Here is a 16,264-nt window from a genome sequence, read left to right on the forward strand (position 1 = left end):
TAAACTGCACATCTTTTGAGAGTGGGAGGAAAACAAAGCATCTGCCAGAAACCGACACAGACATGGGGACAGGTTATGGAGAGAGGGCAGGAAAGTGGAGTCAAGGCTGAGATGGGATCAGCCATGATGGTATTCAAACGGTGGAACAGGCCCGAGGGGCTGAATTGCCTATTACTGCTGCTAGTTCTTACATTCTTAGGAATACAAGTCGCTTGTTCGGCCATTTCACAGGACAGTTACGTATCAACCACATCACTGTAGTGTGGAATCATACGAGATCTGATCAGGTAAAGATGGTAGATTTCCTTTCCCAAGGACATTAATGAGCCAGTTGGAGTTTTACAACAATTGATAATTTCATGATCACCTTTATCTTTCATTAAGTAAATTTAAACTCTATCAGCTGCCCAGATTTCCAGATCACTTGCTCTATGAGAGGCTGAACAGGCTAGGGCTGTTTTTCCTAGAGTGTCGGAGGCTGAGGGATGACCTTATAGAGATTTATAAAATCATGAGAAGTATGGCTTGGGTAAATAGACAAGGACTTTTCCCTGGGGTGGGGGAGTCCAAAACTTGAGGGCATAGGTTTAGGGTGAGAGGGAAAAGAGTTAAAAGGGACCTAAGGGGCAAATATTTCACACAGAGGGTGGTGTGTGTATGGAATGAGCTGCCAAAGGAAGTGGAGGAAACTGGTACAATGACAACATTTAAAAGGCATCTGGGCGGGGATATGAATGGGAAGGAATTTGAGGGTTATGGGCTGAGTGCTGGCAAATAGGACTAGATTAGGTTAGGATATTTAGTTGGCATGGACGAGGTGTGCCGAAGGGTCTGTTTCCATGCTGTATTTGGCTCTATTTGCATCATATACCACACTGTTACCATACCAAGGGGACTCCTTGTCTAAAATCAGAGGGGTTTTGGGGTGATGAAATGACAGCATGGTTAACAGCATTTCAGACTTTTCCATCAGTGTTATTTTCAAATTATTTTCAATGTCCCATTTGTTTTTGTAGCTTTAAAAAAGTTAATTCAGAAATCATTGCGAAGCCAAGTTGTGACGACAGTTGAAAATAAACAAGGCAATATTTAACTACAGATGCCAAATGATTTATTCAATGCTGGAAGTGTTCACTTTGTTACCCAGAACAGCATTAGGTAGCAGTAAGCACGCACACATACTTGGATTCTGAGAGTGATTAGTGATGGACGTTTACAACATAATAGCTCACAATATACCCACACTGCTTCTTCACTGGAACAGAACTTGTAACAGAAACGCATAATCTGCTGACTGCATACTCCCAGCAAATTGTAGGCTGACACTTTTTACTAGAACTTTGCTGACCAGTTTTTCCATTCATTTGACCTTTAGCAGAGAAGTTCTGTTCTGAACAATCACACTTCCTTCAGATCTATCAGTATGCTTGCACAGATATCTTTATTTAACACTAAAGATGATGCTTGTGACTATTGCGTTAACATGAATGATGTGATGTAAAAGCTGGTAATGAGGAAGCTGCAGTGTCAGATTTGTTGACATGAAAACACAGAGCTTTCACTGAAGCAGCTCCCCCACTGCCCTTAAAAGAACCATCAAGTAATTCACTTCTAGTAGGGTTATTATACACACCTTTCACTTACACCAAAATTGTTATTAATTAAATCAACGTTATTCAAATTAATTTTTAATATAACTGCTGCAATCTTGAAGTTAGGGAAGCTATAGTCTATTTCAATAATAGACTAAAGGCATTTAGAATTTTGAAGAGGCAGGTTTGCAGGTGCAGGATCTGCTTCTACAGAATCACTGTAGAAAGCAAGCAGAGAAACTCAGTACTTCCCTTTGTCTTGATAATTCATGAACTCTCATGTGTATAATACACTCAGCAATACAGTCTTAGCAAATGATCAACTGATACAGGGCAATTTGCAATGAAACAACTATGAAGCAAAGCAAAAAGATTGCAAATCAAATCATGCTTAGTCGATGAGCTGTTTTTCACTGCTCATGGAGGAAAGTAAAAACCAAACTTCTTGTGTAAAGATGCGTCAAAGGAATGCAGCCCCAAACTCTCCCTGCTTGCTGAAATAAAATACTACACTGGTGTGGCCCCAGGTAAGGCATCTAAGCAAGACTTTATCCAAGGACAGAACTGCGAGAGCACTACCCTTAGGTCACCCAGAACTTCTGCTTCACTGCCACATATCCCTTGCATCAGCGTTCTCATGGAACTTGTGCAGATGGTCAGAATACCTGCAGAAAGGAAAAGGACAAATCACTGGCACTGAGAATATTCACAACACCACACAGAATGTTCAGCATTGACTGAAGCTGCAAAGGGCAAATATGTAGCAACTTATTAACATCCCTTTTAGATACTGACCAATGATGAATACTTCAACATTTGTATAAAATATAAATAAATATGTAAAAATGTAAATGTACATTGATCATGTCAATAATAATATGTAAACCCACCAATATATTTGGGTGAGAATAGCCAATATTGTTAACATTGCCCAGAAGAAACAACTGAATCTTTCTCCCTCCCCCCCCCTCTCTCTCTCACACACACTCTTAAAATAAATCCCATTGCTGATCTGTAGGAGAAGGAAGACTTCCATTTTCACAGCATCTTTCAAAACCCTTCAGGATATCTCAGTATGTTTTGCAGCCAATTAAATACGTTAAGAGGTCACTATCTCAATGTGAGGTAATATGGTTGGTGATTTGTGCACAACAAACTCCAACAAACAGCACTGATATAATGCTCAGATAGTCTTTTTTCTAAGTGGTGCTGACTGAAGGAGGCCACCTGGCATCTTTAATGGAAAAGTGCAGATCTCTCAACGTTGCCACCCAAGTGGATAGGGTTATTAAGCAGGCATATGGTGTGTCGACTTTCATAAGCAGGGGGATTGAGTTTAATAGCCGCAAGGTTATCCTGCAGCTCTACAAAGCCCTGGTTAGATCACACTTGGAATACTGTGTTCAGACCTGGTCGCCTCATTATACGAAGGATGTGGAAGCCTTATAGAGGGTGCAGAGGATATTTACCAGGATGCTGCCTGGACTGGAGGGCTTGTCTTATGAAGAAAGGGTGAGTGAGCTAGGGCTTCTCTCATTGGAGAGAAGAAGGATGAGAGAGGACTTGATAGAGGTGTACAAGATGATGAGAGGTATAGATAGAGTGAATAGCCAGAGACATTTTCCCAGGGGGAAAATGGCTATCACGAGGGGGCATAAGTTTAAAGTGACTGGAGGAAGGTTTAGGGGAGATGTCAGAGGTAGGTTCTTTAGAAAGAGTGTGGTGGTTGCATGGAATGAACTGCCAGCAGTGGTGGTCAAGTCAGATACATTACGGACATTTAAACAACTCCTGGATAGACACATGAATGATAGTACAATGAAGGGTTAGTTTGATCTGAGAATAAAAGGTCAGCTCAACATTGAGGGCTGAAGGGCCTATACCCGGCTGTACTGTTCTATGTTCAGATGGGAATAACAGTGAGGCTTAAGAAAGGTGGGAACCAGTGCTCTGCAGGAGGAGATTCTTGAGTGGTGTGAAGCAATGGAGAGCACCAGATCCTCAGGCTACACAGTGATGAAGTGACAGCCAGAAGAAAAAAGACCAAGATTCATCCTGTTTGACTTCCACCATTCTCATACCATGGAAATGGAATTGGTGAGAATTAGCAATCAATTTCTACCAATTAATTTGCAACAGTGAGAAGCAAAACTCCAGCACTGGTCAGTTTGGGAAGGTGGATGTCTGGGATTTGCAATGCTTTTGCCAATGTCTCCTAAATTTAATTCATTGCATGATCTGCCCTCTATGTGCATGCTGCAATGGGTGTTTGAGTCGAAAAGTGTGGTGCGGAAAAAGAACAACAAGTCAGGCAGCATCCAAGGTGCAGGAGAGTCCATGTCAGACATAAGGCCTTCATTAGGAATGTTTGGCTCAGAACATCAGGCTTTAGCTCCCCAAGTTGGATGGGCTGCCTCATGCTCCAGATGGCGAAGGAAAGAAGTGACTGGATGTCATTGGGGAAAGGGACATTTACTGTGTTTGAACTCGAGCAAAGTGAGAAACTACTGAAATGTAGATAAAACAACCTTCATGTGGAATTAGTAATCTTATGAATGATAGGGGAGGTCCCTTACTTGTTGTCATTATAGATGTTCTTTAAGGATCAGGCAGTGCATAATGGCAGCTATTATAAAGACTGGACTATTTCAGAGACATTTATGATGATTGAATTTATTCGGAAGAGGTCAAAATCAGAGATAAAGATTTTAAAAGATCAGACATTAATTTAGAAGCAAAATACACATGAACAAAATGCTTCAATATAGTCAATAATCACAGGAGGCTTCATCAGCAAGGAAAGGAACATAGATCTATGTAATTCAATGGCCATGACGCACAGACTGACACAAGTGATACTATCAGAGCAATACTTGTACTGAATATTGATCTGAAAAGGTATTTTCAGATTGATATCAAAGTAATTCAATGAAACCAGACTCCAAAGCAATTGGACTGTAATTGCCCTCAGCTTACAAGTCAGAAGAGGGAATGCACATGATAAATGGAGCACAGGAAAAGATCCAGGAGTTATAGAGATTGCATGACAGAAAGCTGAGACACTGCTCAGATTATTTTTTGGAAGTGCTGCATGCAGTTGTGGTCACCTCATTAAAACAAAAATCAAACTCAGGATGTGGATGTCAATGGCCAATTAATGTCCATATCAAGGTGCACCTGAGAAGCTCATGGTGAATATGCCTTTGAATCCCTGGGGTGGTGTAGTGAAGGTCACATAACGTTACCAGGTGAGGTTTCTTGAATTTTGATCCAGGATTGTGGGTCTACTTCATAGGATCATACAGTACAGAACATGCTCTTCGGCCAACAAGTCTGTATTTAGCCTTCAGGGTGAGCAGAAAAGGTTTCATTCAAAATAGCTGGCAATTGCACCAAATTGATTTGGAGGTGCTGGTGTTGGACTGGGGTGTACAAAATTAGAATTCACACAACACCAGGTTATAGTCCAACAGGTTTATTTGGAAGTACAAGCTTTTGGAGCACTGTCCTTCATCATATCAATCTGAAATTATCTTTCCAGATCATTATTCAGTACTAGTATTGCTCTGATTGTATAATTTGTGTCAGTCTGTGCGTCATGACCATTGAATTTACATAGGTGTATGATCCTTTCCTTGCTGATGAAGCTGTCTATGATTATTGATTATATTGAAACATTTTATTCATGTGTATTTTGCTTCTAAATTAACCTCTGACCTTTTAATTACACAAAATCCCGTCAACTCAGCACTGTCCTCTCGAACCGTCCTACCTGCCGATCTTCCTTCCCACCTATCCATACCACTTTCCCCTCCAACTATCACCATCACCTCCCACCTGCATTAACCAACTGCCTTCCCATCTACCACCTCCCTAGCCCTACCCCTCACCCTTCTACTTATCTCTCAGTCACGTTCCCCCACCCACATTCCTGATGAAGAGCTTATGCCTGAGATGTCAATTCTCCTGCTCCTCGAATGCTACCTGACCTCCTGTGCTTTTCCAGCACCATTTATCGACTCTGATCTCCAGCATCTGCAGACCTCACTTTCTGCTCCTTTCAAATAAACCTGTTGGACTATAACCTGGTGTTATGTGATTTTTAACCATGAGGTTAGGTTGAGGAAGTTGGGGCACTTTTTACAAATGTGGAAATTTTGAGGTTTCCAACTGACATTATGAAGATAACCCGGGAAAATTATTTGCTAAATGCATACCTTTAAATCCTGAACAATTACTGAGCATCAGTAGTAAGTGTGGGAGTTGGAAGATAATTTTCCCCAAAGGACAAGAGAATTGAGGAATTATTAAAACAGGCAAGTGGAGACTAAAACTGAGGTGAAAGCAAATTCAGGTATATTTCAATAGAGACTGGGGATTGGGGGGTATGGAGAGATGGCAGGGAAGTCATGTTGATCTATGGAATAAAGGCAGTTCTGAGCTCAGTAATATTTCCTGTTCTTTAAAATTTCTTAGGTTCTTTCATTAGATTTTAGAGTGACCTGGTTGGTTCTTTTTTGTTATTTCTTTCAACTGCTGTCTCTTAAAACAACTTATTCTTAAAATAAAAACTGCTGTTTATTGAAATTATTCCCATGTTTTCATGATACCATCCTGCAGAAACAATCTGCAGAGGAAATTCAAGAAAAAAAACATTTAGGAAGAGTTTGAGGCTGAACTGAAATGGTGAAGAATGGAGAAATAAAGTGAAATAAGCTCACTAATTAAGGTTCTGGGTGTAACACTGATGTGAATAAAGCAGACATTCCAAAGTGTTAGCATACTTACTTCTTTGCACAATAGGCAACACAATCTCTGCCCACACTTTCACTCCAAGCCACCTTATACAGCACCTGGAAAATACAGATAATCAGTAAAGCATGTCCTTAAATGCACATACAAACAATGGGCATATTCCAAGGTTAGATACTAAATTTGCTGACTTTAATTAGATTCTGTAATTTGTTTAATCAGCACAATCTGTATCGAGAGGATCCATGATGTGGAGCTGTAGCATATGACGGATACAAGAGAGATATCTGAACAAATCACTAACACACAGGCAGTGAGAACTGGTTTGGAACAAGAACATTAATCATAACTGGTCACTGGGATTTTGCGTGTTAAATGTTAGACCACAGCTTGGGGGAATTTGCTTCACCTTTGGCGACCTTTCTGTACCATGGGTCTATGACATCAGGATATTGATCGTGCAGGATTTTATTGTTTGCCCATGGGATATGGGACACTGCTGGCTAGGCCAACACTTATTGCTCTTCATGAATTGCCGCTTGAAATGAGTGCTTCGGTTGGGGCATTTCAGATGGCATCTAGAGTTAACTACACTGGCAATGTGCCACAAAGCAGTCAGTCAGGAACACTGGCAGTGTGTCGCATAGCAGTCAGATAGGGACACTGGCAGTGTGTCACACGGCAGTCAGTCAGGGACACTGGCAGTGTGTCACACGGCAGTCAGATAGGGACACTGGCAGTGTGTCACACGGCAGTCAGATAGGGACACTGGCAGTGTGTCACACCGCAGTCAGATAGGGACACTGGCAGTGTGTCACACCGCAGTCAGTCAGGGACACTGGCAGTGTGTCACACCGCAGTCAGATAGGGACACTGGCAGTGTGTCACACGGCAGTCAGATAGGGACACTGGCAGTGTGTCACACCGCAGTCAGATAGGGACACTGGCAGTGTGTCACACGGCAGTCAGTCAGGGACACTGGCAGTGTGTCACACGGCAGTCAGATAGGGACACTGGCAGTGTGTCACACCGCAGTCAGATAGGGACACTGGCAGTGTCTCACACGGCAGTCAGTCAGGGACACTGGCAGTGTGTCACACAGCAGTCAGATAGGGACACTGGCAGTGTGTCACACGGCAGTCAGATAGGAACACTGGCAGTGTGTCACACGGCAGTCAGATAGGGACACTGGCAGTGTGTCACACGGCAGTCAGATAGGGACACTGGCAGTGTGTCACACGGCAGTCAGTCAGGGACACTGGCAGTGTGTCACACGGCAGTCAGATAGGGACACTGGCAGTGTGTCACACGGCAGTCAGTCAGGGACACTGGCAGTGTGTCACACGGCAGTCAGTCAGGGACACTGGCAGTGTGTCACACCGCAGTCAGATAGGGATACTGGCAGTGTGTCACACGGCAGTCAGATAGGGACACTGGCAGTGTGTCACACAGCAGTCAGATAGGGACACTGGCAGTGTGTCACACAGCAGTCAGATAGGGACACTGGCAGTGTGTCACACGGCAGTCAGTCAGGGACACTGGCAGTGTGTCACACGGCAGTCAGATAGGGACACTGGCAGTGTGTCACACCGCAGTCAGATAGGGACACTGGCAGTGTGTCACACGGCAGTCAGTCAGGGACACTAGCAGTGTGTCACACGGCAGTCAGTCAGGGACACTGGCAGTGTGTCACACCGCAGTCAGATAGGGATACTGGCAGTGTGTCACACGGCAGTCAGTCAGAGACACTGGCAGTGTGTCACATGGCAGTCAGATAGGGACACTGGCAGTGTGTCACACGGCAGTCAGCCAGGGACACTGGCAGTGTGTCACACCGCAGTCAGATAGGGACACTGGCAGTGTGTCACACGGCAGTCAGCCAGGGACACTGGCAGTGTGTCACACCGCAGTCAGATAGGGACACTGGCAGTGTGTCACATGGCAGTCACCTAGGGACACAGGCAGTGTGTCACACGGCAGTCAGCCAATGACACTGGCAGTGTGTCATTTACCAGTCAGATAGGGACACTGGCAGTGTGTCGCACGGCAGTCAGCCAGGGACACTGGCAGTGTGTCACACCGCAGTCAGATAGGGACACTGGCAGTGTGTCACACGGCAGTCAGCCAGGGACACTGGCAGTGTGTCACACGGCAGTCAGCCAATGACACTGGCAGTGTGTCGCACGGCAGTCAGATAGGGACTCTGGCAGTGTGTCACACGGCAGTCAGCCAATGACACTGGCAGTGTGTCGCACGGCAGTCAGCCAGGGACACTGGCAGTGTGTCACACGGCAGTCAGATAGGGACACTGGCAGTGTGTCGCACGGCAGTCAGCCAGGGACACTGGCAGTGTGTCACACGGCAGTCAGATAGGGACACTGGCAGTGTGTCACACGGCAGTCAGCCAATGACACTGGCAGTGTGTCACACGGCAGTCAGCCAGGGACACTGGCAGTGTGTCACACGGCAGTCAGATAGGGACACTGGCAGTGTGTCACACGGCAGTCAGCCAGGGACACTGGCAGTGTGTCACACCGCAGTCAGCCAGGGACACTGGCAGTGTGTCACACGGCTGTATGGATTGAGAAACTGTTAGAGAAAATGACGTGGTCATTAACTAGATACACTGATGTAACAGATCTGTGGAGTGTGCAAATCTTCAATACAAAAGGAACAAACACACACAATAGTCGGGATATTGCTCTCAACCATGAACTCAGTGGGACTGAGTTAATACACTATGTCATCAATGAAAGTTTAGAAGGTTAAATAGAGTCATTACCCTATAAATTACTATTGAATAGGCCGGTGCACAAGAGCAGCAGCTGAATCTGGAATTACTATGGAGGTATGAGATTACAGATGATTGTAATTTTATTGCCCCACTCTGTATTCAATTGCAGTTAACTTAGCACCATGATATTGTTTTACAGCAGCCTGAAACAGTGAGTTCTGTTCTGTCACTCTGATTTCTAATGAGTTCTGCTCTGTCATACCAGCAGCAACTATGCTCTAACTCTCTGCCCTGTTGCATTGGTACATCTGATTGATTGTAGCACCAGTACAGACTGTGAACTTTAATAAAACCACTTACAAGAAAGACCAGGCAGTGCAGCAGCACTGTGTAGAAAAAAGCAATAGTGCGAGCCAACTTGTTAGAAAGGATGACACGGCCCTGAAATTAAAAAAAAGGCTTTGTAGAGCTTTCAAAATAAAGAGGTCCAATCATTTTAACAGCCAAAAGTGAATTGCACTCACCATACTCAGAGTAGCTTTATCCCAGGGGCTGAGACTCAGATATCGGCGCTGACGCTCCTAGATACAGTAACAGAAAAGCATAGAAGAGACCAGACAGTCACCAAACACTTCATATCTTTTATTAAGGAGTCATTTTCGGTTGGGATTGAACTATTAATAATCAAGTGACATATTTCTAATTCACACTTTGTAAAGGGAGGTAATATGAACTTTGAAGATTTACACACACTTTTCTTGAAACATGACCAAGGTCATTTCACAGCAATGAATTTTTAGCACCTGCAGTATCGTTTGAGAAAAAAATACTTCAACAGTATCCAACTCGCTCAGGGCTACAACAGATGTAGTTAGCACCAGCTTCAATCCAATTCAGTTTCATTACCTGCTCCTCTCTGAACAGGCATCCTTTTATAAAACACTAACTTGGCCTCAGGCATTGTGACAACTTTAGGAGTACAAGACAGGGTGAAGAGGAGACTTACTGATCCGTACCTGGGAGGAGGGATTTCAGTTGTGGGGTGAACTTGGAGAAGCTCGTGTTAAGGGGAGATTTGATGCATGTACAAAATTGTGAATGGTTTTATTGGAACAATAATGAGGAATTGCTTCCATTGACAGCAGAGGATACAGATTTGAAGGCACTGGCAAAAGAACATGAGGTTTGTTTTCCCAATTTTTAAAAATACACTGACTGGATGTGGCTATCCCTGGTGGTGCTCCCATGTATCTGCTGCCCTTGTCCTTCTAGATGGAAGTTGTTGTGGGTTTGGAAGGTGCTAAAGAACCTTAGCAAAATTCTAGATGCATCTTGGAAATGGCACATTCTACTGCTACTGTGTGTCAGTGGTAAAGGGAGTGAATGTTTGTGGATTGGTTCTTAATCCACAGGCTGCTTTGTCCTGCATGATATCAAGCTTCTTGAGTATTGTTGGAGCTGCATTTATATTGACAAGTGGGGAGTTTGCCAACATATCCTGATTTCTGCTTTGTAAATGATGGACAAGTTTTGGCAAGTCAGAGCTGAGTTGCTGTCTCCACAATTCCTAGCCTCTGACCTGTGGCTTGTAACCACTGCAATTACAGAGGAACCTTGATTATCCATCATTTGATTATCCAAATTTTGGATTATCCAGCAAGATCACAAGGTCCCCATGCTTGGCTAAACTATGTTATCCAGCATTCGATTAACCGAACAAAATATTCCCCGTCAATGTCCTTCGGATAATCAAGGTTCCTCTGGATATGGCAAGTCCAGTTAGTTTCTAGTCAAATGTAATGTCCAGGATATTGACAGTGAGGGATTTCACTGATGGTGAATTAGGTCTGGAGGAACTATCCTGAGCTACCTCACCCAACAGGAACCCTTTAGCAGGCTAAAATCAATTGCGTTCAGGCCCTCTGTGGTTTGTTCTAGATGATGCTCGCGAACACATGACAGAAGCTCAGATAAACATTTCAATGACACCCTTGCTGCTTGGAATTAAGTTTTAACACTCCTCCCAACACCCTAGAATTAAAATACTGGAAAAAGTGAGGGGGTTAAAAATTGGTCCTTCATGAAATAGGACAAGCAGACTGTAAACCATGGGTTGACTGTAGAATCATGTTTGGTTTTCACAGGAATCGTTTACTTTCCTTTATAACTGTAGAAAGTAATGGAACTGACAATAAGGCTCCTGCATTTCCCACGGTAAAGCAAAATAGCTATCTCGTTGGAAAGACCTACCTTTCTGCTGAAAGAGGCAAAAGGATCCAGGCGCTCTTCATACTGAGAGGAGTAACGCAGCTCAGTGTCATCACTGCTTGCTCCCTGCAAAATCAATAACATCAGGAAATAGGGCATCTGTTAATCTGCATTCCTCCAGCTACATTATCAATAATCCACAGAGGCTAAGTGGCTTGCTCATTGTACAGTATTTCATCGGTTGTTATGCATTTCTGATGGGCTGAGACTGTGAAATGAGTTATATAAATGTTGACTCTTTCTTACACATATCAATCATCTACCCAATACAACAAACGAAGATGGATGAATTACCTGTCTTAATATTTTAGAAATTGTTTCAATTTTGCTTCTCTTGCATTGCCATATTCTTCCCTACAACTCCCCAAACCACCCTAAGGCTATAAGTTGTCACCTTTCCCAGGGTGCATGGCACCAATCCATCCAACCATATACCAACAGCTGTATTATTATTTATTGATCAATAATATACAATCTTTAATACTTGATATTGAACCATGTAGCTACGGAGAACTGCTTTCTCTATCACCTATGCTTGGCCCAGTTCTGCAGAATTTCAGCTAATATATGTTAAACATATGGAGGAAGCAACCACAAAGATAGCATCTCTGGACAGAATGAGAGATGAGCATTTTGGAAAGTGGAGAATTTGGTGCAGTGAGGGAAGAGCTGCTGTTTTGGATGTAAATGCAGTGGGCTGAGAATGGGAGACAGAGAACAGTAGTCATAGAGAAGTACAGCACAGAAAAATGTTTTTTGGCCCATTCTGCTGTCAAAGCAACTATCTAACAATTGCTTGACCTGTCTACATCCCTCCATGATATTACTTTTGCTGCTTGCTTTCCCACCTATTTTTGTGTCATCTGCAAATTTAGTGATAGTCTTCCATTATCCAAGGCATTTGTATGTATGGTAGATAGTTGTGCCCCAGCAGTTGTGCCCCAGCGGCACTGATCCATTGGTTGTAGTTTGTCATCCTGAAATTGGCACCTTTACCCCTAATGTCTTCTGTTAGTTAGCCAATCCTCTCTCCATGCTGACGTAATGCACCAGGCTCCACCCTCTCTTACCTTATTAAGTGGCTTTGGGTGCAGTACCTTGTTGAACATTTACTGGTTCCCCTTTATCTATCCTGCCTGTTGCCTCTTCAAGGAATACTAGTAAATTTGTCAGGCATGATTTCTTCTTCAAGAAGCCACGCTGACTCACTTGATTACATTATGTTTTTTCTAAGTGCTCTGCTTTTACATTCTTTATAATAGACTCCAACACTTCGAACCTGAGAGGCAACTTGATAAAAGTATATAAAATTATGAAAGGCATGGACCGAGTGGATATTGGAAATGTCAAATACTTTCAGGCATAAAATGAGAGGGGGAAAGTTTAAAGGAGATGAGCAAAGAAAGGCTTTTATGCAGAGGGTGGTAGGTGCCTAGAACGTGTTGTCAGGGGAGGTGGTAGAAGCAGATACGACAGCACCCTTGAAGGGACATTTAGACAGACACATGAACAGGCAGGGAATAGAGGGATGTGGAGCATGCGATTAGTCTAGACTAGCATTTATATAGTGGTCTGTTTCTGTGCTGTACTGTTCTATTTTAACCAGAGTTTCCATCATTTGGCCTTAGCCTTGTCTGATTTGACATCACAAGTGCACCTCAAAACATTTCAACGTTATGAAGGCTTCAGCCTCTACAATACTTATAGGCAGTGAATTCCAGATTCCCACCACCACCTGAGTGAAAATGTTTCTCATTTAGACCTGCCCCTTACCTTAAATCAACGTCTCCTGATCATTGGTCTTTTCATCAAGAATATGGTTTGCTATATCTTTGGATCCCATGGGCTGTGAACAGCATTCAGCCTTTTATGCAGGATCTTCAAAAGTGCTGAAAGAGGCCATTCAACTCATTGACCCTCCGAAGAACATCCCACCCAGATCCCCTACCCTATCCCAATAATCCCACATTTCCCATGGCTAATCCATGCACATCCCTGGACACTATGAAAAATTTAGCATGGCCAATGTACCTAACCTGCATAACTTTGGACTGCGGTATAAAACCAGAGCACCCGGAGGAAACCCACACACACATGGGAAAAATCTCTACACAGACCCTAGGCTGGAATGGAACTGGAGTCCCTGACACTGTGAGGCAGCAGTGCCAACCACTGAACCATCATCCAAGTAGACTACATCAAAAGCATTTCTCTCACCTACACACCTGGTTACGTATTTAAAAAATTCAATAAAGTTGATCAGACATGATCTCCCCTTAGAGGATTGGGATTTTTTTTGTTTTTAGGAACCAGTTGCAGCTGTCTAAAGTTATTAAAGATGGAGAAAATTGAATATGAAAGTAAATTGACAAAAAATATAAAAACAAAGGGCAATATCTTCTACAGACATACGAAAAGAAAGACTAGCTAAAGTAAGTGCGGTACCTACGAAGGGTACAACTGGGAAATTAATAACAGGGGGCAGGGAAATGGCAGATAATTTAAACCAACATTTGCATCAGTCTTCATGGTAGAGGGCACTATAAACATCTGAAAGATAACAGGTAAACAACGTATGAATGGGAGGAATGATCTTGCACAGTTTCTATCATGAGGGACAAATAATTTGACAAATTTATGGGACTAAAGACAGACAAGTCACCAAGACCCAAGGCCTACACCCAGTAGTTTTAAAGAAATGGTTGCAGAGTTAGTGGAGGCATTGGTCAAAATATTCCAGAACTCACTGGATTCCTGGAGGGTCCAGCATAATGGAAAACTGTTAATCTGACATCCCTGTTCAAGAAGGAAGGGGAACAAAAAGCAGGAAGCCACAGGCCAATTAGTCTGACATTGGGAAAATGTTAACAGTCCATTACTAAGCAGAAATAGCAGGACATTCAGAAAGTTTTAATGCAAACAATCAAGAATCAACATGGTTTTATGAAAAGGAATGTGCTAGACTTCTTGGAGGATGTAACAGGCAGAGTTGATGAAAGGTAATTGGCAGAATCAGTGTATTTGGATTTCCAGAAAGCTTTCAACAAGCTCCAGACAGAAGTTTGGGGTAATAGCATGAATCCAGGACTGGCTAACACACTTAAGACATTGAGTTGGGATTAATGCTTGTTCAGTTTGGAAAGACCTAACTAGTGGAGTGTCACAGGGTTAAGTCCTTACTTTATTTTACTATTTTATCAATGACTTAGAGGAGGGGCATCATTTTCTATATTGAAATTTGCTGAAAATATAAAAACTGGTGGGAAAGCATGTGAGAGGAAGAAAGAAGGATTCTGCAAGTACATCAGTGAGTAAGGATAAGCTTAGCAGGTGGAGTTTATTGTAGGAAAGTGAGAGCATTTTGGTAGGAAGAATTAAAAAGCAGATTATTTAAATGGAAGGAGACTTTAAAGAGTGCAGCACATAGGGATCTATGTGAAACACAAACTATTTTTATGTTCATGCAGCAAATAATTAAGGGGGCAAATGAAGTTTTGCCCTTCATTGCTAGGGTTTAGAGTTTTAAAAAAAGGGAGGTCTTGTTACAACCGCGCAGAGTGAGGCTGCTCCTGGTGTCCTATGTACAATTTTGGTTGCCGTATTTAAGAGATGATATACTAGCATTGAAGGCAGTTCAAAACAGATTAACAAAACTGATTCCCTGGGATGAAGGGCTTGACTTTTCAAGAATGGCTAAACAGGATAGGCCTTTATCCATTTGAATTTAGAAGAATGAGTGCTGTCTTATTGAAATATCCATGATACAAGGATATTGAAATGTAGTTTCTATTTATGGGGGAATCTGAAACTAGGGTACATAGTTACAGAGCTGAAAATGTGTTGCTGGAAAAGCGCAGCAGGTCAGGCAGCATCCAAGGAACAGGAGATTCGACGTTTCGGGCATAAGCCCTTCTTCAGGAATGAGGAAAGTGTGTCCAGCAGGCTAAGATAAAAGGTAGGGAGGAGGGACTTGGGGGAGGGGCATTGGAGATGCAATAGGTGGAAGGAGGTCAAGGTGAGGGTGATAGGCCTGAGTGGGATGGGGGCAGAGAGGTCAGGAAGAAGATTGCAGGTTAGGAAGGCGGTGCTGAGTTCAAGGGATTTGACTGAGACAAGGTGGGGGGAGGAGAAATGAGGAAACTGGAGAAATCTGAGTTCATCCCTTGTGGTTGGAGGGTTCCTAGGTGGAAGATGAGGCGCTCTTCCTCCAACCGTCGTGTTGTTATGGCCTGGCGATGGAGGAGTTCTTACCTACAACCCCACCAACCTCCATATAGAGCGTATCATCCGCCGTCATTTCTGCCACCTCCAAACAGACTCCACCACCAAGGATATATTTCCCTCCCCTCCCCTATCAGCGTTCCGGAAAGACCCTCGTCAGGTCCACACCCCCCACCAATCCAACCTCCACTCCCGGCACCTTCCCCTGCAACAGCAAGAAATGCAAAACTTGCGCCCACACCTCCTTACTTCTCTCCAAGGCCCCAAGGAATCCTTCCATATTCCCCTGCACCTCCACACACATCATTTACTGTATCCACTGCACCCAATGTGGCCTCCTCTATATTGGGGAGACGGGCCGCCTACTTGCGGAACGTTTCAGAGAACGCCTCTGGGATACCCGGACCAACCAACCCAACCACCCTGTGGCTCAACACTTTAACTCCCCCTCCCACTCCACCAAGGACATGCATGTCCTTGGACTCCTCCATCGCCAGACCATAACAACACGACGGTTGGAGAAAGAGCGCCTCATCTTCCGCCTGGGAACCCTCCAACCACAAGGGATGAACTCAGATTTCTCCAGTTTCCTCATTTCCCCTCCCCCCACTTTGTCTCAGTCAAATCCCTCGAACTCAGCACCGCCTTCCTAACGTCTCCGCCCCACCCCACTCCGGCCTATCACCCTCACCTTGAC

At 43.6% G+C, this 16,264-nt stretch overlaps 1 protein-coding gene across 1 annotated transcript in view; it reads right to left on the reverse strand.

The window, feature by feature from the left end:
- Positions 1-1,088: 1,088 nt before the first annotated feature.
- The window catches only part of LOC132830572 (protein CASP-like), a 596,312-nt gene continuing 581,136 nt past the window's right edge, over positions 1,089-16,264 (reverse strand). Inside the window, exons 19-23 of the mRNA XM_060848388.1 lie at positions 11,329-11,412; positions 9,603-9,659; positions 9,439-9,519; positions 6,381-6,445; positions 1,089-2,257 (exon numbers count right to left, since the gene is read on the reverse strand). Coding sequence (XP_060704371.1) covers positions 2,197-2,257; positions 6,381-6,445; positions 9,439-9,519; positions 9,603-9,659; positions 11,329-11,412 — 348 coding nt within the window. The 3' untranslated portion in view covers positions 1,089-2,196. The remainder of the gene's footprint in view (positions 2,258-6,380; positions 6,446-9,438; positions 9,520-9,602; positions 9,660-11,328; positions 11,413-16,264) is intronic.

This window comes from Hemiscyllium ocellatum, chromosome 31, assembly GCF_020745735.1.
Source record: "Hemiscyllium ocellatum isolate sHemOce1 chromosome 31, sHemOce1.pat.X.cur, whole genome shotgun sequence".
Classification (NCBI taxonomy): Eukaryota; Metazoa; Chordata; class Chondrichthyes; order Orectolobiformes; family Hemiscylliidae; genus Hemiscyllium; species Hemiscyllium ocellatum.